This window comes from Rhinolophus hipposideros (genome assembly GCF_964194185.1).
Source record: "Rhinolophus hipposideros genome assembly, chromosome: 6".
In the NCBI taxonomy this organism is placed as follows: domain Eukaryota; kingdom Metazoa; phylum Chordata; class Mammalia; order Chiroptera; family Rhinolophidae; genus Rhinolophus; species Rhinolophus hipposideros.
Window position 1 is genome coordinate 76338164 of NC_138052.1, and position 22083 is coordinate 76360246.

The window sequence follows — 22083 nt, forward strand, 5'->3', positions numbered from 1 at the left end:
ACTTCACCTTGAGTGAGTGGCCCAGCTGTTTGCGTATTTTACTGCATATGGCCCTTGGTGAAAAACGTTGAAAAAAGTTTGGACACCCCTGCCATAGATAGATATACACACATATAGTTATGTGTCTTGTGTCTTTAACAGCTACATTGTGTTTCACTGTATAAATATAACATTTATTTAAAAATTCCCCCCACACACATACTGATGAACAAACATTTAGGACATTTCTACTGTCTCAAACAATGCTCCGTGAACATTCTTATGTAGGTATTAATGTCTCACTGGGGCAGCACTGAGGTAGAAAACTATGTGTCTCATTTAGAGCTTGAATTTTTTGTTGCACTCAATAAAACTGTAACCCATTATGTTTTCCTCTTTGTTTTGGCTACTAGAATCTCAGCTAAGTTTATGTTGTTAATGTATTCTTTCCTTCTAAATTTTCTAATAGAGTTATTATATACACCCAGAGACGCTTCTTTTTCTTCTTTTTTAATGAATTTAGTTCTATTTAAAGCTATCTCAAATCCTTTTGGAATAATCAGGTATATAAATAAATATCTAGAAAAACCATGTTTGATAGCATCAGACTTTAGACTACTTTCATATGTTTATGATCTCATTTGATTTTTATAATAATGTTGTACTTACTGGCTAGGACCAGATATTTTTATTTTTACAGAAGAGTTAAGAGATTCAAGTAACAGTTTAGTGATGGAACTTGGACTAAAACACAGTTCTCCGCATAACTAGTTTTCTACGTCTTTCTTCCCTCCTTGAGCTCTTTGGTATGTAGCCGAGAAGAAAGCTCTTGAGTGTTAAATACAGTGGAATTTGCTTATTAACTGTATGAGAAGTTGTGGTTTGATTCTCTTAACCTTCTAATTCTTTCAAATTATCTGGCAGTATTAATCTCAGAATAGTTCTTACATGTTCCTTTTGTTACCTTGTCTAAAATAAGTAAAACTTACGGGATTAACTAAAGTGGATAATTTGTATACTCCTGTGCAAGTATCTTAATTTCTTCATGTATCATTTGCTAAACCAAATCATAGATTAACTGTTATTATTTCTTGAATGAAAAGTAGATAACCAATTTTCCGTATAGAGATGACTCAGGATATTAGTTACTAATATCCTGACAATTTATCCCAAATTAATTCTCTTCTAACAGACAAAAAATAATATGCTTAAGTCAGACGTGTTGACTTATTTAGTTAAAAATCCATTATGTAACTTTATATGTAATAATGTAGTTTTTAGTCCTTCTGTTTCTGGAAAACTAAAACTCTAACAGGGAGAGTGCCTAGAGAAGGATCCAACAACCTGTCTCAATGCTGGTGTCTACAGGATTGCTTCTTCTAAATACAATAATGATTTCTTTCTTTCTTTCTTTTCTTTTTCTTTTTTGTTTTTTAACATTTTCTGTGTGCTCTGCCATAAAGGTGAATTCAGTTTTTCTTAGGAAGTGAAATATCTATTAGTATGAGCCAAAGTTGATTACTTTGAAACAGATGAATGACAAGTGTGGTTAATTAATGAATAAGCAACAAAAGATCCTATATTAGAATGCTTAGATACGTAACTTAGCAATAGCAGTATTTTTTTTTCTAAGTGATGTTCTTGAGCTCTGATTTTAAACTCCATGAGAGAATATGATCATTAAGTTCCATAGGACATTTCAGTTGTTTCATTAAATGGACTTTTATAGTTTTTACATTGCTAGCAAGTTAGAGAAAAGCATGCACTACTGAACTGCTTTATTAATTATGCATTACAACAACCATTTATTGGGTGCCTATTACATGCTCATTTCAGTGCTGCCCTGCTTCCCTGAAAATAAGACCGGGTATATTTTTGCTCCAAAAGACGCATTAGGGTATATTTTCAGAGGATATTATTTTTTCATGTACAACAATCAATATTTATTCAGATACAGTCATGTCATCTTCTGGAACATCGTCATAACGTACTAAATGTGTCCGTCTGGCTGACGATCTTAACTGGAGCTTATTTTCAGGGTAGGTCTTGTTTTCAGGGAAACACAGTAAGTACATTAAAATAAAGAAGAAAAACCACATTTCCTACCTCAAGAAATTTATTTCCTAGTGGGACAGCAAATATTAAACAATTTAAATATTAGGTAGTTAATGCAAAAATAAAATACGGATCACAAAGTGATATCTCCTCTGAACCAAACAACGTCAAAAGAAATTTAATATTTTATTTATATACTTTTAAAAAAATTGTTAACAGACATTATTGTAAATTGTAACGTGGTTCATAGAGTGTATTTGTATTACATAAATTGGATGTGGATTTCCTGAGCAGAAAGTTATTTGAGTGTACCAAGTCCTTCTTGGCAGTGTTATTTGCTGTAATTCTCTTAGCTTATGTCTTACAGATTATTCTACTTTGAATTTAGTGTGTTGTAAAAGTCTTACATGGTATTATTAAACTTGTAACAAAAAAATGTGTTGGGTTTTAGTTGCCATTACCCAGGGAGGAGCAATACAACTGGCTAACAATGGTACCGACGGGGTACAGGGCCTGCAAACGTTAACCATGACCAACGCAGCCGCCACTCAGCCGGGTACGACCATTCTGCAGTACGCGCAGACCACTGACGGCCAGCAGATCCTAGTGCCCAGCAACCAGGTCGTCGTTCAAGGTAAGAGAAGTCCGAATTCATAGGTGAGTGGGGTAAATCCTTTCACATGTTACAATGTTATGAACTCAGAAAAAGTAAGTATGATATGTAGTTAATTTTTCTTCATTATAGATAATATTTTCCGTGAACTCTTCCATTATTCCCACTGGACCAAAATGTCATGGCATAAAAACAACTATTTTCAGTTTTAAAAATAAAACGTCTTTCTTTAACACTTCTAGCATTTGGTGATAGAAGAAACAGGATAGGTCAGCGAGAGACAAATTGAGAATTAGGAAAGCTCTAGATCTGGATCTAACTATAGCTCTGCCATGTGGCCCAACCTCTCTGGGCCTCATTTTCTCCCATGTGTCAAACGACAGTTGCACTAAATCACTTATGTGGAGTTTCAAAATTCCGTTTCTCTGCTTATCATTCAAAAGGAATTTACATCATCCTCATTTCTAAGATCATCTTTTAATTTCAAATGAAAGCATTATATTATGAAACACCTTTAACCAGTATGCAACTCTGCTGGTCTGTGGTGACATGTAGTGTTAAATTCTTGATTAATTATAAAAATAGCTTTTTTCTGTTTTATTTTTTTATTAATGGACTTTTTTGTTGTTGTTTTCTTCCTGTTTGTTTCAGGAATCTTTATGGATAGGAGTTAACCATTTTTCTTTGAATTTATGTGAATATTTTAAGAATACGTTTTATGCCAGACTGAAAATTTGCATGTTGAGGAAATAATGTTTCTAAAAGTATTTTCATTAATAATAGTATGTTTTGCCACTGTTAGGTAGTGACAGTTGTGCCCCTTCCTCGTGGATAATTTTTGAATAATCCTAAAACATAAACTAGAGAGAGTCACAATTTATTTAAAGGGCCCTAATGTATTTACAGAACATATTCTGTTACTAAACAAATAATATTTGAAGAAGATAATATTTTGCTTATTAATGGGAGTAAAACACCTTTTCACTTTACATGCAGGTACTCAAAAATTGTAAAGCAGGATGTCAGTGAATTTGAATTCTGAACGTCAGTTTGAAGATGGTAACATGTTTAGTATATAAATCTTTTCCACTCAAGCTACACATTTTAATTGATGTTAACAAATATGGATAATTTTATAAAAATCTTCAAATTCTTTCAGATAATGTTAGGTTTCTTATTCTTAGGAGGGCATATTATTAAGCTGTTTTTAGAAGCAGTGACTATGAAGTAGTGACTATGTTTCTTTTCATAAGTGATGATGGATCATTTAGTTAGAAGAATAAAATTTTATTTAGCTGTTATCATTTACATTAAAACAATGTTTACAATATAATTGGCATCACATGGTACACTTTTTCATACTTACATTTTGTTTCAATTAGAAATTTATAATAGTTGACCATAATGCTTTATTTTCTCTTCCATTTTGCTATTTTATGAAAAGTCATGGTCGTTTTTATGTCGTGGCAAGAGTCTACTTGAAATTTTTTAATATGAATTTACCAATATCAAAGGAAGACATTGAGGACTATATCTAGGAAGACCATCCAAGCTGTGCCCTACTTTACCTTTTAGACTTAAGGTTGGTAAGCATGTTAACAACAGAATAGAACTGCATTCCAATGAAAGATAAATGAAAAACCAGGCAGACATAGGTTAAGACCTTTTTTGACCAAGTGTCTGTACTAATAAAACATTAAATTGAGAATTATTTCTCAGTAAAACCCAAAAAGTAATGGTTCTTTCAGAACATTTTAGTCAGAATCATCTGTTCCTTTTATTCCCCTTCTAATCTGAAATGTACGTTTAGATTGATGATTGATACATGTAGACTTACCAAGTCACAATGCTTCGGTGTCTTACATCAGGCTCACCATTTTTCTTTTCAGCTGCCTCTGGAGATGTACAAACCTACCAGATCCGCACAGCGCCCACCAGCACCATTGCCCCTGGAGTCGTTATGGCGTCCTCCCCAGCACTTCCTACACAGCCTGCTGAAGAAGCGGCACGAAAGAGAGAGGTTCGCCTAATGAAGAACAGGTACGTACATTGCATTTACTTAGATTGTTGTGTCACGTACGTCTTCAGAATGTGCCAAATGTGTGTTTTTGTGTCTTTTACAGCTGCTGACAGTAAGATCTTTGTGTTCAGTTTTTTTCTGGTAGAATTGATGGCTCTTGCTAAAACTTCTTTATTTAATAAGCTACACTTATGAGATGGTTAATGGGATTATGGATCAATCTTTGATCATAGTATAGTTCTCTTTCATGCAATTTCCCCACGAGAGCTTTAGTGTACAATTTGCTGTTTTCACTAGGCTCTCACCAGCTAGCTGGCTTATTTAAAAATTGTTTCTTTTAATGAGTAGTATACAGAGGGTGCCAAAAAAAGTATACACATTTTAAGAAAGGAAAACTGTATTAAAATTTTAATACTCAATATATACCGATAACAAAAGATGAATACAAGTCATGTTTGACTTCTGCAATGACAAGAGGTGCTCAAAGTGGTTACCGTCAGCGTCCAAACACTTCTGATTGCAGCAAACTACTGCTTGAGCAATGTTGACCAAAGTATCCACTTGTATACATTTTTTTGGCATCCCCAAGATCAAGAAGATCAAGAATTTCATGTATGTATATTAAAATTACATGTTATGTTAAATTTATTTGTAGTACAGTAAGTAAATATATGATGGCCAGGCAGGCCATGTCTTAATGAATGTTACCTTCGCTTAAAATAATAGGTTTAACTCCTGAGTAACGATTCTTTGAAAATAGATTAATTCTAAAAGTAATCTTGTTATTGACAAAAATCTTAAAATAGAGTTAGTCTTCAACAATAAAAATGCTACATATCAACAATCTATGAAATGTAGGCAAAAGTAATTCTCAAAGTAAATTCATAGCTATAAATGTTCTTGTCATCAACAAACAAAACAAAATATTTTACTTATATTTACCTTAGTATTTTTATTAGCTTAGGATTTAAATATTTAGCTTAGGATTTGAATATGGAAATGACTTAAGACAAAGTGAAGAAAATGAAAATACGGTATATAAAGAAATAAAAAGTTTTAAATTAGTGAAAATATTCCTCTGCTGTTCACCCCAAGATTCTTCAAACACTATGAATAAAGTGAAAGAAACAGAGATTCAACTTAAAGATCTGGATTCAAGTCCTGATCTACCCCTTTTGCTGTGACTTCGGAAGAACATATTAATCTTTTAAACCCCAGCTTTCTCCTTTGCAAAATGGGATCCCACAACTCACCCAGAGGGTTTCTCTGTCGGTCAAATAAAATAATTCCTCCAAAAGCACTGTGTAACTATCGTGCTGTGTTGAAATGTTTGTTTTTATGCAGTTTCATGTTTCAGTTCAATAAACCTTTTTCTTGAGATCCTATTTATTAAGGGACCAATATATGCTGTATACCTAGTTTTTTTTTTAACATATTATTTTATTAGTTCTACCTACAATGAGGGAGAAGCTTATCTTCACTTTATAGAGGAGATACCCTGTTTCCCCGAAAATAAGACCTCGCTGGACCATCAGCTCTAATGCATCTTTGGAGCAAAAATTAATACAAGACCCGGTCTTATGTTATATTATATAAGACCTGGTCCTATATCACAGTAAAATAAGACCGGGTCTTGTATTAATTTTTGCTCCAAAAGACGCATTAGATCTGATGGTCCGGCTAGGTCTTATTTTTGGGGAAACGTGGTGTGGTTCAGAGAGAAATTATATATCTTGACATGATAGTTAGAAATCAATAACTGGGTAGTAGGTGTGCTCTTTTCTACTGGGGTTTCACACTTGTAAGTCCTCTTGAAGGACAGAGCGAGGAAATAGACATGTATACTACCTCATGTATGTACACATCTGTATTTTTGTATCTGCATATTGCTAAAATAAACGAGTCCATACTAAAATCTCTGACTCTGATCTGTAACCAGAGTTCATTTTAGCCTTCTTCCCCTGTGCTTATTTGTAACATCTTTCTCTGACACAAATTGGGTTTGCTATAAAGTACAATTTGTTTACATATTTGTTTAGTATACATATAAAATAGTTTCAAAATTGCTAACTTGGACCCTATAAGAAACAAATTTACCAGTTACAATACAGTATTTACGTACAGTTCATTTTGTTTCTAGCCTTAAAGTACTACTGAAAGCACTGTTTTCAAAGTTCCTTAAGTTGTTCCTTTTTTCCTCCACCCTCTTCAGTGAAGGTTATGTCATACATTTGCAGTACAGTTAGATCTGTCACCACCTTCATTCAATTTTAGGATTGCATATAGTTAACTTTACTTTTTGATGTCATGTATCTACCATCACAGTGCCATACGGAATCGTTATACCACCCTAAAAAGAATCCCTTGTGATACTCCTTGGAAGTCAGCCTCTACCCCCGCCATTGCCCCTGGAAACCACTGTTTTCTTATATTTTTGCCTTTTCCAGAATCCTATATAAATGGAATCATACAATATATAGCCTTTAGGATCTGGCTTATTTCACGTAGCAAAATGCATTTAAGATTTATTGACAGTGTTGTATGAATCAGTAATTGGTCTTATCACTGGTATTTCATTGTGTGGATGTACTGTGGTGTTCATACATTCACCTTGAAGTTGTATTGGCCATGATAGAGAGATATGGACAATGTATAATCCACTGCATCATTGAGAAAGTTTTTTTGGAAATGAGTTAAAAATAGCCCAACATTTTGAACATTGAAGAAGACAAGCCAGGAAGTACTGTGAGGCGAAGAGTAATCTAAAGAATGATAGTGGAAATGATTCAGAAGTCAGTTTGGATGATCTGTATGTGGTCAATTAGTCTAACAATATAGAGAGGATGTAGATATACTTACAAATCTGATTTCAGCCAAGGTTAATTAATCTTGTTTCCCTTCCTTTCTCCTCTCCATCATCTGAGAATTCAGTCTACAAGTGCCCATGTGAATGTTATATCTTCATGCTAGTTTAATATGATCCTATAGGTTAGTACCTCCCAACTTTGTTCCACCAAAATAAGCCCAGTTGTCCCTCGGTATCCAAGGGGGATTGGATCCAGGACCCCCGTGGATACCAAAATCTGTGGATACTCAAGTCCCTTACATAAAATGATGTATTTGCATATAACCTAAACAAATCCTCCTGTATACTTTAAATCATCTCTAACTTACTTATTAACACCTAATGCAACATACATGTGCAAAGATCTCTTCAATATCCTGCTCTAAATTCTTTCTGATGTATTCCCAAAATTGGGATTGCTGGCTCATATGGTAATTCCATTTCTAATTTTTTGAGCGATTGCCATAGTTTTCCATAGTGGCTGCCCCATTTTACATTCTTACCAACAGTGCACAAGGGTTCACATTTCCTCACATCCCCATCAACACTGATTTTCTGTTTGTTTGGGAATGTTTTATAGCTCCCATGTTAATGGCTACGAGGTGATTCTCATTGTGGTTTTGAGTTGCATTTTTCTAATGATAGATTGATATTGAGCATGTTTATGTGCTTGGTGGCCATTTGTATATCACTGGAGAAATGTTTGTGCGAATCTTTGTACCATTTTTTAACTAGGTTATTTTATTGTTGAGTTGTAAGAGTTCTTTGTATATTCTGGATTAACTCCTTATCAGATACATGATTTGCAAATATTTTCTCACATCACTTAAGGTCGCTCTTTCATTTCACTCTGTTGATTATGTCTGTGATGTGCAGAAGTTTTTAAGTTTGATGTAGCCCCATTTGCTTACATTTTGCTTTTGTTGCCTGTGCTTTTGGTGGCATAGCCAAGAAATCACTGTCAGATCCAATGTCTTGAAACTTTTCCCGTGTTTTTCTAGAAGTTTTATAGTTTTCGGTCTTAACATTTAAGTCTTTAATCCATTTAGAGTTAACTTTTGTATATTGTACAAGATAAGGGTCCAGCTTTATTCTTTTGCACGGAGATACACAGTGTTCTCAATATCATTTCTTGAAGAGACTTGTGTTAGATTTTTTTAAACGCCTTGAAATAGGTTTGTGAGATCTTTATATTTAAAGGATGTTCTTCACACTAAATTTTACCTTAATATTTTCTTAGTTACTGATATTGATAGAATTTCAAGTTTTACATGTATGATGCAAAATACTTTGATAAACAGTTATGTAATTTTTAAGTGATTGTTCAGCCCTTTCGGTTGTTTGTGGGGTTTTCATATTTAGGACCTTTTTTTAAATCAAACTTCTATGGTATATTAGGAATTTACATAATGCAATTTCCAAGTCATTCTGTCTTTTGTCAAATGCCAAATCTATAATAAAATATAAAAATCTATAAAATCTATAAAAAATATAATAAAATGTTTGTTTCTTTAAGAAATAAACATATTCCAACCCAAAATAAATGACATAGAAATGTTACATCATTTTTCCTGTGCTTTTTTGCTTATAGGGAAGCAGCACGAGAGTGTCGTAGAAAGAAGAAAGAATATGTGAAATGTTTAGAAAACAGAGTGGCAGTGCTTGAAAACCAAAACAAAACACTGATTGAGGAGCTAAAAGCACTTAAGGACCTTTACTGCCACAAATCAGATTAATTTGGGATTTAAATTTCACCTGTAATGGTGGGAAAAAGACTGGCTTGGCCACAACCAGAAAGACGAAATAAACATTTTATTTTCTAAACATTTCTTTTTTTCTATGCGCAAAACTGCCTGAAAGCAACTACAGAATTTCATTCATTTGTGCTTTTGCATTAAACTGTGAATATTCCAACACCTGCCTCCACTTCTCCCTCAAGAAATTTTCAGCGCCAGGAATCATGAAGAGACTTCTGCATTTCATCCCCCACCCTCTTCAAGAAGTAATCATTTGTTTACTTGTAAATTGATGGGGGAAATGAGGAAAAGAAAATCTTTTTTTAAATGATTTCAAGGTTTGTGCTGAGCACCTTGATTGCCTTAGGGACAGAATTACCCCAGCCTCTTGAGCTGAAGTAATGTGTGAGCCGCATGCATAAAGTAAGTAAGGTGCAATGAAGACGTGTGATTGCCAAATTGACATGTTTTCACATTTTCATTGTGGATTATGCAACATTGTTAAAAGACATACCCTCTAAAAAGGAATTTTTGTGGTGTTGAAGAAATTAGAATGAATTGGGAGTACTTTCTATGTACATTGTCTTCAATACTGAAAACTTGTCCTGGGTTCTTAAAAACACTGTATTAACTACAGCTCTTCAATAGGGCAGTTGTTGCTTCTTAGTTCAGTTCTGTATGTGTTCAACATTCTTGAATACATTAAAAGAAGTGACCAACTGAATGAAAAAAGCATGGTATTTTAATTTTAAATTGAAGAAAATGCAAGTACAAAGCTTGTTTTAATTAGTACTAAATTCTTAGTAAAAAAACGCTTTACTCAAACCATCCCTTTGAGTTACATAACAAGGTTTTTAAATAAATGTTTTTGTCATTGCCTTCAAAAATATTTATATTGTCACTCATTTACTTAAGAAGATATTTCTAATTAAACTGTTCCCATTTGCACTTACATTATACCACCAACAGGAAAGCCTTCAAGATGTTAAGTAAAGAAAGTGATATATTTGTTTATAAAATGTTGTGTTGTAGAAAAACTTATTTTAAAACTTTTCCATATTAACATACTTTAACAGAGTATCTCTAGTGAATTTTTTAATGAAAGAAATTGTAAGGATATAGTTCTAACCAGTACAGTGTTAGATGTGACAAGGAAAGTAATTTTCTTCAGATATATTTGAATGACTGCTGTACTACAGTATTTGGATTATCATTCTTGCAAAACATTGGTTTTGTTTTCTTCTAAAAAGGAGTTATGCTTTAGCTTCCCAATATGCTGCATATCCTTTGTCATTCTACAAAGGAGCTGCCTTTCTAACTCCTGGCTATAACAGCCTGTGTTTGTGTGTATCATACATTGTTTCCGGTACTGCTTTTAATTATTCATTTTATTCACTAAGCCTGGTAAATCTAAAAGTTGCCCTTTAAAAGAAAAATAAGGTGAATTTAAAAAATTGGAGACCGATGTAATGTTAGATATAATTTCTCATTTGAGAAGGTTATTTCTTTTAGAAAAGTCTAGAAAATTAATGTTTTATATTTAGTCATGTGTTTTTTTTAAAGTTTACTTTGTTGATGTGTTAAAATTTGCAGATGGGTCTTAATCATTTGGTCCATTTTGAAAAGTAAGATTTTTAATATTTGTAAATGGTTTATTTTTGTTTGTAACAAACCATTGTCTTTTTTCAAGGATGAACAGAGTTTATGAAGGAGCATCATTCTAAGAATTGAGTGATGTAGTGTATTTGGACAATTCACCAGATTCTCAAGAAGGCTTTCAAACGACTGTAAAGTTTGATGTTTGTCCTGCTGAGCTAATGGGGAAAGTCATAGCATAAAAATTAATTTGTATACCAGCACAGATATGTCATTTTCCAAAACTGGTTTGATAGAAACCAAGCAAAATCACAAATCTGTTCACCAACTAGAATTTTTTATTAATGAGTCAAAATGTCAAAAGTGAACATTCTGAATGTCATAAGCTTTATAAATGAAAATTGCCTAGTATTTAGCAAGTTATATTCTCTAAAGGTAAATGTTTTTCAAAAGTTGGGGCTTTCTGTTTAATTAGAAAGTTGGTGGTCTTCTTAGTCCCTGAGAAATCAAGGTAATCACTTCCATACTAGCTGGTTGGATTTCTATGTTATAAAGACCTGGTTCTTTGTACCTTGAGGATGATTGCACTGGGATGAAGTCAGTTACTTAATGGTGAGGTAAGAAATATATTCTGTTGCGATCTGTTTAGACCTTTGTAGAGACTTGAATATTTCGGTTTATACAGATAGAAATCATGCATCTTTTGTGTAGACTTTTTTTTTAAACAAGAATTGGGGTAAAGGTGTTTGTTTTTAAGCATGCAGCTTTGAGAATTTTTATTAAGAAAATGACATAATAAAAAAAAAATCTTGTAGCCAAGAACATATGTGGCCACATTACCAATAGTAAATTTTTTTTCTCTTCATATTGGCCAAAAGGGAATGAAAATGTCATCATAGGAATCTGTACATATGCTACTGATTTGCCTAGAAAATAGTTTGGTATCACTTTGCAAATATAGGGCCATGTGGCACTTTTATCTATAGGACAGATTAACTCTAATAAAAATGAGTGGGAGTTTATTTTTGATATATTACTCTTAGGAGTTTTCAAGCTTTGATAGTGTTTAACTGAAAAGCGGTTTAGAAAGGGCTAGATCCAATGTGTTCACGTTATTAAAAAACCGATATCTGATGTAATTTTAAGTTCATTCTTTTTCAAACTCAAGTACCATATTGGCAACCATAATACTGTCATAGGTGCTCTGTTCATTTAGATATTCTTGGGGGGAATGGCATTTGTATAATATGTGTACATATATATATATATATATATACATACAGTATATAATCTGAAGCTCTGAGAGCTCTTAAGTCAGGAATGCTGAGTATTATATAGTATATTGAGGTCAAATGAAAATTTACATTTTTGCGTGTTCTATTGCATCCCTTTGGTAGTTTCTTGGACTGCATTACTCCAGCACTCATGATTTGATTTTTGTCTTCTAATTTTCTTCCAAGCATTTTCTTTTTATTGTTAGTTTTCTTTGGCTTGATACTTCTAAATATGTTACTAGTCACTTGAAAACTCCCCTTTACCCCCAAAGTATTTGGTTTTTATGCTTTGTCTCTGGCAGCTATAACAGTGGTAAGACAGTTTTAAAGATAGCTTCTGAAAGGCGCCACTGATTTTTCAAAAATCATCCTAAGGGAGGAATTTGGTGTTTTCATTTGAGCAGGGATTTTGTCAGAAAATGTTTTGATGGCAGGTCAGCGGCAGTGCTAGTATCTGAAAGCACAATACCAGCCAGGCAGGCTGTCCGATCAGAAGTCATCTGGCTGAAGTTCATCTCTGTCTCTCAGGCCTAATCCCTACTATCATTTTGACCATTCGGGGTGACATGTGGAATCATACAAAGGCTTAGGAAGAAACAGCAGTTTGTTTAAACCAGATGCTTTTACTTACTTGAAGTGACTTCGATCTAGATTTCTTCTTTTCATCTTTAATGTTTTAAATTCTGTGAGCAGCTACAGTCAGCATAAGTTGGTCTCTTTATTTTACAGATCAAAAAGGCTGCTTCATTTTGCAGGATTAAATAAAGCTGATATCGTAAAGAGTTTGAATTAAAGTGGGTTTTAGAAACAGTGATTATACACCTTTTCAGTTATTTTCAAGAGGCTTTATTTAATTGCCTTTGTAGCCCTGAAAACTGTTGGTATATTGTTTCCCATTGATTTTAATACAAAAGCTGTATATTTATTTGGATTCTATTTACATTATATTCTTTGTAAATGTTTGGTGTAACTTGCACTTTTAAAAATGACCCAGTTTGGGTATTAGCAACTTGAGAAATTCCCTCATCAGTTGTCAACCAACTTTTTATGTCTTTCTCCTTTCTTCAAATCATGGGACTTTTTTAATGAAAACTTTTCATTGATTAAAATATTTTAGCACCTAAAGGCTAGCTTTATAGTTGTAAAAGAAAAAACACCAAGAAATTAGATTTGAGTAGCCTGATTAATAAGATGGGTCCGAACCCTTATTCTTTTTCATCATGGATAAAGATAGAAAAGTAACTCAAGTGAATATTTATTTCTAATTTTAAATGAGACTATCCTCACTCCAACATTAATGCTGTCTATATGATGCCAAGATATCCTTAATTATTGGCATCATGGAGACCACATGTAATCATTTGACTAAATTTATTTCGCTTTAAATTGGCTTTCTTAACGTCAAAGAAATGCTGCCTAACTGACTAATTTCAGATGAGGAGGGAGAAAGTGAAGTGTGCTTTAGTAAGCCGGTAGGTGAAGAGTTGTGGGATAAATTTGCTCACTCAGTTGTACAAAGCACAACTAGAACTTTTTGTTCGGTGGCTTACATACATCTTGAATACTTTCAATGTTGATATGTTGACTTTTTTAAGTTGACTGCACAGTCACTGTATGTACTAGGAACTGGTTTCCTTGACTTTCTAGAATCAATGGCCAGGAAAGGCACTAATCCCTGAGGAGTTGAACATATCATGAAGCTGAGTCAGTATGGAAGAATTTCAAATAAATCAAACAGGGTGCTGAAGTTCCATCTGTCTCATATGCTTATGATAGGTTCTTACAGATTAGTGAATGTAGTTTAAGCCTTTGTATGTGTCCTCAGGGGGCAGACAAACTTTAAGAGGGACCAGGTAACATTTGAGTGGAGGGATTATATTTCAGGTGTTTTAGCTTGAAATTTATTTTTTAAAAAAATAAAAATAGAAAAAAAAAATAGAACAAAGCCTGTGAAGCAAAACTGATATTATAAACAGGCAAAGTTTTTTTAGCACAGAGAGAAAATATTGACCTGTCTGCATTCTGGTACTGTGGGTGCAGGTCCTAGCATGGTATATAACGTGACACATTTTTAATTCTCACCAGCAAGAAAAAGGAAAATGAACAATCTTCAGGAAATGTCTTTGAAAAGGGTCAAACAGTAGGAAATTCAAATTTTACCTACTTTTTACTGGCATTATTTAATACTTGCCTACAGAAAGAAGGATAGCATTTCCAAGCTTCTGTCTGAGGAGCACCTCAGAGGTGAAAGGAAATCTGAGAGTTGAAAAATTGGTAGGGAAGGAAGAAAATCCCTGCAGATAATGATCTTATATTAGTCGGCCAAGTGAAATGATCTATCATTGTGTTTGGGAGGTTTTATTTTCTTATGTTTTTAAAATTGAATTGGTAAATGCTTTATAGACATATTTTTATCCAAGTGCCACTCCAATTTGTGTATGTAATAAAGTTATTTATATTAAAAGTGGGAAATAATTTGTCAACATTTTTCTGAGTATAGATTTATTAGGGGTGGCAGAGAAGAGTGCTAGTTAGCAGTTTTCCATGTAAATTGTCCCCGACTGATTGTCCACATGTCAGTTGTCAATCCCACCCCAGAAAAGGAATTATTTCTAACCTAGATGTATCACTTGAAACTTTTAGAAACAAAATAATCAGGGAAGTTTCTAGAGAGAAAGGTGTTTGCTTTTTTTGGTTTTACCTTGAAGATTAGAGTGACAGTACCTCCCCCCAAAACTATCAGCACAAAACAGGGTATTGATTTTTAACTCTGATGTTGCTATTGGAGTTGAATACTAAATAAAGAACTATAATGAGGGAAATACACTCTGATAAAATTCGCTACATTCTAGAAACATCCCTGTTTTGTTTTTTTTACCCAAAACTTTTTGTGCTTTATCTGTGTAAAGAGAAAAAATGTACTGAGTTACAATGCATTTAATTAACACTATGTACATACTAGCTTCTTTGTGTTCAGGACGGTAGCATTGCTTTGTATATTAAAGTGATCCTTGTGGATTTGTGGAATATTGTCATAAAGTGCTTTTTCTTACTGTAATCTTTGTGGTATCAACTGTCATAATGCCCTTTTACACACATTTATGTGCAGTCACATAAACATGCTTTTAAAAACTCTGTTTGTCTCTTTTTTGGGAATGGGATCTTGTTTTTTACTAGTACTGTTAAAACTATTTTCTTGGACTTAAGTTTATTTTGGTAAATGAGGAAAAGTTATGTTAGAATATATCACAAGCTTATGTTGCACAGCAACAGAAAACTAATTCAAACAACAAGAACATATCTTCAGTTACTTAATTTTTTACTGTTTTCCTAATTTTTAGCACAAGATTTCTTTGTTCAGTACTATTGGACAGTGCCTGACTGAAAATTTTGAGATGTTACTACCCTATTGAGACAACCAATGGGAGGCATGACCACCTGTCTCTGATGTCTTCAAATGCATGTTTGCATTGGAAGAACAGAATAGATCACTTCTCAGGTCCCCTTATAATTTTGAAGTTCTGTGGTGATATCATAAAAGGGGTGCGAACGAAGTCAGTGTGCTCTTTGCTTAATGCATAAGATTTCGATACTATTGATTCAGTTTCTGAAAATAGCAGTTACATTTATTCTAAAATACTTTTAAATTGTCATGATGTGTTTATTAAGCATGTCACACCTGCCATTGTATAATTACATGAATTTCATTCTACGAAGAGTAGCCACATAATTTATTGTACAATCATGTATTTTTTAAGAGTGATACTACATAGGGACGACAGGAGTGAACCAGGTTCTGCCTACTTGCAAGCCACCTTCAGGTGCTAGGATGGACCTCCCATAAAAGCAGAGTACTTATCTTCATGTATACTTTTGCTATCACTTGCTCATTTCACAAATATTCGTTGAGGACACACTTCCGGGCACTGTAAAGTCCCTAATGTGCTAATGCTAAAAGTCCCTTAAAAGTGCTAATACACACAGCCAAGGAAACAATTCTAACATGTTTATATGAGTACAATTTTAGCCCTGAGCTCCAGACTTAACATTTGTCATCTCCACTAGAGGGTAAAACACAGGTCCAAAACAGAACGTCTAATTTTTCCTCTAAATCTGTTCCTCAACTGTTTTTTTTTTTCCATCTTGTAGATGATGCCACTACCCACTTAACTGCTTAAGGGGGGGAAAAAAAAAACACTGCCTTTATATTATTCTTCCTCTCATTGTGCATTTTAATTTTTGCACATCTTTCTTAAATACATTGACCAAATTGGGGCTTAGAATTCTAATGCCCTAACAAATGAAGAGGAAAGATGATTTCCAGTATGAATGCTATTTTTGTTTTTGATTGAGGTGCAATTCACATAACAAAATTGACCAGTTTAAAGTGAACAATTCAATGACATCTAGTCATTCACAATGTGCTACCGCCACCTGTATCTAGTTCCAAAACATTTTCATCACTCCAGAATAAAACTGTACCCATTAAGAGTTACTCTTAATATCTCCCTCCAACCCCTGGCAACCAGCAATCTGCTATTTCTGTAGATTTATTTACCTATTCTGGATATTTTATATAAATAGAATCATGATACGTAACCTTTTGTGTCTGGGTTTTTTCACTTACAATGTTTTTGAGGTTCCTCCACGTAGCATTCGTCTACTTCATTCCTTTTTATGGCTGAGTAATACTCCATTGTGTGTGTATGTGTGAAAGAGAAAGAGATGTGCCAGTTTGCTGATTCATCTGTTAATGGCCATTCGCATTATTTCCATTTTTCAGCTATTGTGAATAATGCTGCTATGAACACTGAAGCACAAATATTTGAGTCCCTTTTCTCAATTAAAGGAACTGTGAAACTTCCTCAGCAGCTGTACCATTTGACATTCCCACTAGTGATGTATGAGGTTTCCAATTTCTCCACAGGCTGTCCAACACTTATTTTGCTTAAAAAAAAAAAAAATTATGGCCATACTCATGGGTGTTAAGTAGTAGTGTGGTTTTGACTTACAATTCCTTAATGACTAATATTTAGCATCTTTTCATGTGTGTGTTGGCCATTTGTACATCTTTGGAGAATTGTCTGTTCAATTCCTTTGCTCATTTTTTAATGAGTTTTTGTTGAATTTAATGAGTTCCTTATATATTCTGGATATTATACCCTTATCAAATAATATGATTTGCAAATATTTTCTCCCATTCTCTTAAGTTTTCACTTTCATGATAGTGTCCTCATACTTATTATTTTTTAACTTAGTTTTTTTAAATAATATGTACATTTGGAAAAAACTACAAATGGACAGCAGTAAAGTTTCTTTTGTATCGTTCTAGTGACAATCTGCATATGCATGCAAATGTAATGTATATTCTCCCTTTTTTACATAAATGGTGCTTATTCACTGAATGTGTCTTCGCAATGGTTCAATTTTAGTATATGTACATCTGCCTCTAACAGGTATGTAGTATACCATTGTATAAAAGTATCAGTTTATTTAACTGGTACCCTCTTGTGGACATTTAGATTGAAACTTTTGACTTATAGATACACACAAGTTAGTATATTTAGGATAACTGAGAAGTGGAAATTAAATATGGCTTCATATTTCGACGTTGTTTCCTAAGCATTATCAAGAATGCTAAATTAGTGCTCGCTTCGGCAGCACATATACTAAGAATGCTAAATTAATAAAAACGTTGTTTCCTAAGCATTATCAAGAATGCTAAATTAATAAAAATATGTTGGTTAGTATTTTTTATGTCACACTTCACTTTTCTTTTTTTTTAGGAAGAAAAATTAGAAGTAGCAAAACCAGTCTTAGAAAAGATTCTGAAGTAGGTAGGCCTTCCTTTACTCCGTTACAGTTTCCCCTTCTAATCTTCCTCAGAAACAGTTGTTCTCAGCAAGGAAACTTAATTTTTCAGTATGTCATCTTTGCTAGTGTTAAATTTTAACCCTTTCCTGGTTGTAGGAAGAAAAGCATAACGTTAGATTTCAGAGCAGAATGAATTTTTAAAGTGACATTTCAAAAAAAAAAGGAAAGAAATGAGGATTGCCAATGCTAAGAGAACTCAAGTCTCCAGTTTCCCAGAACAGGGCTCTATATATACTCTGCAATGTCTTGCCTCATTCTTGTTAAGAGAACTTGAAAATGCTATTTCTATCTAGGTAGAGGTTCTGGGGAGCAGCAGAATTATGACTGTTTCTCTGACACTAAATCACATGGTCTGCTTCACAAACTATTAAGTCAGGCCCTGTATCTAGGACCTCTTACTAATACGAATACACTGAAAACTGATTTTTAAAAGTACTTTAAAATTTCATTTTTGTTTTCTTGATTTAAAAATTGACAGGAAATGCTTCTATCTTTCAACCACCATAAGAGATTAAATGGAATTGATGTTGGAGGTGAATCACTTAAGTTCATGATAATTTTCTTGATGAGAGTAGGCTTTGTATTTTGATATCCCTGATACTTTATTTATCCCTTACGTTGGATAAGGAGAAATAAAGCACAGAAATTAGGCAATTTAATAAAATAACTCATCTGTAAAGGAATCTGGGTTTTTCATGAGTAATGTTTATTGAACTCCCTTGATGAAGGCACTGTGTTAACTTGAAATACAAAATACGAGATACAATCCTTGTCCCTCCAGAGTATAAATTGTATTTGCTAAGATAAAACATTCCAGACAATGTTGCTATCCTGCCCTGAAAGAGTTTTTAATCTACTGTTCAGTTAATTTGGATAAAATATTTTGATTTACTAGAATTCTGATCCTTTTGTATGAAAGAATAAATGTTCGCTAGACACTATTTGAAGATGATGCGAGGGCTTCAGGTCTTTCGTGAACAAAAGTAAGATACCCATAAGAGGTCAGCTACTTAAAAAACAACAGTGTACTTTATAGTGGTAGTCGTAATACATCTATTTTAACATAGCACCTTGGTGGCAGTATTTTAATTGGGGAAAAGGTGACTGATATCCAACTGTAAATACAGTTTTAACAGTTAAAAGAAATAGCAATGTGAGAGAATCAAGGCTTAGTACAATAGGTTTAGACTAGGTTTCTATCCTTAACTTTTTTTTTTTTCCTAGTTCACGTCCGACAGGTAATGTGCCGATGTCATAACAAGGTTCGTGGGAGGCACATCTCACGCAAAAGCGTGGACACCCCATCATCACACTTAGGAACTACAAAAGGATCTCTATCCTTAACTTGAGAATAAAATGAGCACCCTTAAAATGCAACTTACGAGATAAATTAATCCATTTAACATAAGTGAAAAATGGCGCAATTTTGTTGGCATTTAGAGTGGACACTGGCATCCTATCCAGATAGTATATTGGCTCCCCAGCCGTTCACACACACACACGCACACACTCCCCACCCCCACCCCACTTCTGAAGCACTCATTTCCCAGCCTTCTGGGAATGGTGGCTGATGGCTGAGTCCCTCTCCAGGTATTGTCTTCACCCTAAGTTTATACCCCTTGGATTCAATAAAAAACCTACACAGGGATGTAAAGTCCCGCTCCCTTGCCTTAATAATGCAGGGCCATCCCATCTCTGGATTAGCTGAGGATTTCCTGACTACATTCCAGCCCAATTTCTCCTTCTTCCCCAGACCTGCTATTTTTACTCCTTCAGAGATGTTGATTTTGAAAGTAGTCCCATTTAAACTTTCTGTACCCTAACCTCCATTTCTGAGTCCATTTCCTCAGGGAACCTGACCTGTGACAACATTTTAAACTCAAAGCCAAAAAAAAAAAAAAAAAAAAAAAAGGAGATCACTTGATTTTCACTTGGACAACCAAACAATTCCTGCTAAATTTTTCTTGCCTTTATTTTCTTCTATTAGGACAAGAAACAAAAATACCTTCAACCTTTTCTGGCAGCAATGACTGCTTGCTTCATGTGGTAGAGAATCCAAGTATCTTGAAGCTCTCCACCCCTACCCTACCCCCAAACCATTTTAATACCTATCTCCAAAGTTAGGGATATTAAAGTAAAGGAGCTGAATTCCAATTAATATATTTATTTCTAATAACATGCCTACATGGGATTGGCCTATCATTACAGTGTTGATGATGACATAGCAAGGCTTTTATTTTACTTGTTTTAAAAGACCTTCCATATTCATGGTATTTTACAGATTTGGTAAGCTATGGATATTTCTATTTCATGTGCATTTATCACAATTGGGTTGAAATGGTACATCACTGAATACTCAGAACTTTTAATTCACCTTTAGTAAAGTAAATCCACTATTTAAAATATAGTGCAGAAAATTATGCAGTGAGTATTTCCACATCCAAGATATTCATTAAAAGGTTAAGAGGGAGGAGGAGGTCTTGTTTCTAATGTTTTACAAAGCAAATTATCTCTAGTATCAAATGCCATACTGAGATTACAATATTCTCATGGTCTAAATTTGTTTAAGCTGTTGTTTAAGCTGTTACATCGTTAAAAACAAGAAATGGGGGGAGGGTGTTGGTGTGTGACTTCCTTCATAAAGTCTATCCACGATAATGATGAAACAGTGTAGCAATCGTCTAACCCAAAGATCAATGCCCTCTAAATGAAATGTATCTTTTTCATTCAACAAATATTTGGTTATGATATGCTATATACTGGGGAGGCCACAATAAAAGAGACAGAAGCATTCCTGGTCCTCAAGCAGCTTACAGTCGGGGGAATTCAAACACTGAGTAAGCAATTACAAGGACAATATGGGAGGGGCTTATACTTGGGGAGCTAACCTCTCAGAGAGGAGTGAGATTTAAAATTTATTTTAATTGTCATCCTATGCATTATAAGGATTATAAGGAGGCAGGGAAAGCCTAAGAAAGAAATATAAAAATATTTGAGAAAGGGGAAAACTGAAGGGAAAAACTACAGCTTTTGATTTGAAGAAGAGAACCTATTCATAGCACAAGATTTTAGGTGCTTTCAGAAAGTAAAACTTTATTTTTACTTATTCCTTTGTTTATATATGTAAACATGAAATTAAGCCAAAAACCATGGTATGAGACCTTAGAAAACTCACATTCTAATCTCAAAACAACCAAAAGCATTTAAGACCTACTTGGGCAGACAAAAGATTTCAAGAGCATTAACAGCTCAGGGAATGTAGGTTAAACCTGTTGTTTTATATTCAGAAAGTCAGGAAAATGGGCTAAACGTGTATCTCAAGATGTGTTTAAAATAATTTGCATGATTTAGCCTCTAAAACAAAACAAGCTCACTGCTTTGAAGAAGCCTTCATCATATCATCAGTGAAAACTGGTTATCAAGAGGGAGCAAATGGGATACAGAAATAATAAACTGAAATCTCACACTTTCCTTTAATGTCAACTGAGTTTCAGCATGAGTAAAATATGACTAAAAAGTCACAGTCATGGATCAATGTACTGCTCTGTTTAAAACTGCACATGTCCTTTGTCCCTTGAGAACCTTTGGTTAGACTCTTGTACCATAAGCCATTTCATTAAATGTGGTTAGATTCCCAGTCTGCAGCCCTGCCACTCTTAATGCCGACATTCTTACTAATTCCAGCCAACTAGAAGCCCTCCCCCTGGTTTCCCTTCTGTGCCTTGTAAATATGTACATCTTTTTCAGGATCGTAGTGAACCTTACTCACAGTAAATTGCCTCTCCAGCATTGCTAAGAAGTTGTTATCCCGTTCGTAGCGAATTCGGCAAGCTAAAAGAACCACGGACCGGTGGCTACAGAGGTGTTCCAAAGTTTGAAGAAGATCTGTGAATGTTTCTTCTAAATATATGATATCAGCTCCAAGTATCAGGTCAAATTCTCCAGGAGAAAAACTCCCCATATTTTGTCCCCAAGTCAGCTCCTTAACAACAGCTTTGGGTTGGATATGGAGAGGTAAGTTGGCTTGAACATTTGATTTAAGAAATTCTAATGCTACTTTTCGATCAGTGATAGTCACATGAGCACCTAGA

At 34.0% G+C, this 22083-nt stretch overlaps 2 protein-coding genes across 17 annotated transcripts in view; one reads left to right on the plus strand and one right to left on the minus strand.

Annotated features, from left to right (window-relative positions):
* CREB1 (cAMP responsive element binding protein 1) overlaps window positions 1-11728 on the plus strand; it is a 51995-nt gene extending 40267 nt beyond the window's left edge. For 5 of the 10 annotated variants that reach the window (XM_081051021.1, XM_081051019.1, XM_081051022.1 and 2 more), the window contains 3 exons: window positions 2486-2668; window positions 4537-4687; window positions 9104-11638. In XM_081051021.1, coding sequence (XP_080907147.1) covers window positions 2486-2668; window positions 4537-4687; window positions 9104-9248 — 479 coding nt within the window. In that variant the 3' untranslated portion in view covers window positions 9249-11638. Of the gene's footprint in view, window positions 1-2485; window positions 2669-4536; window positions 4688-5762; window positions 6067-9103 lie in introns of those variants that run through there. The other 5 variants (XR_013993495.1, XR_013993496.1, XM_081051024.1 and 2 more) reach the window with 5 other exon arrangements.
* Window positions 1-22083, minus strand: part of METTL21A (methyltransferase 21A, HSPA lysine) — a 54333-nt gene that overhangs the window by 22219 nt on the left and 10031 nt on the right. For 3 of the 7 annotated variants that reach the window (XM_081051025.1, XM_081051026.1, XM_081051027.1), the window contains exon 4: window positions 20143-22078. The exons of 2 other annotated variants lie outside the window; for them this stretch is intronic. In XM_081051025.1, coding sequence (XP_080907151.1) covers window positions 21681-22078 — 398 coding nt within the window. In that variant the 3' untranslated portion in view covers window positions 20143-21680. Of the gene's footprint in view, window positions 1-3260; window positions 4674-20142; window positions 22079-22083 lie in introns of those variants that run through there. 2 more of the 7 variants (XR_013993497.1, XM_081051028.1) reach the window with 2 other exon arrangements.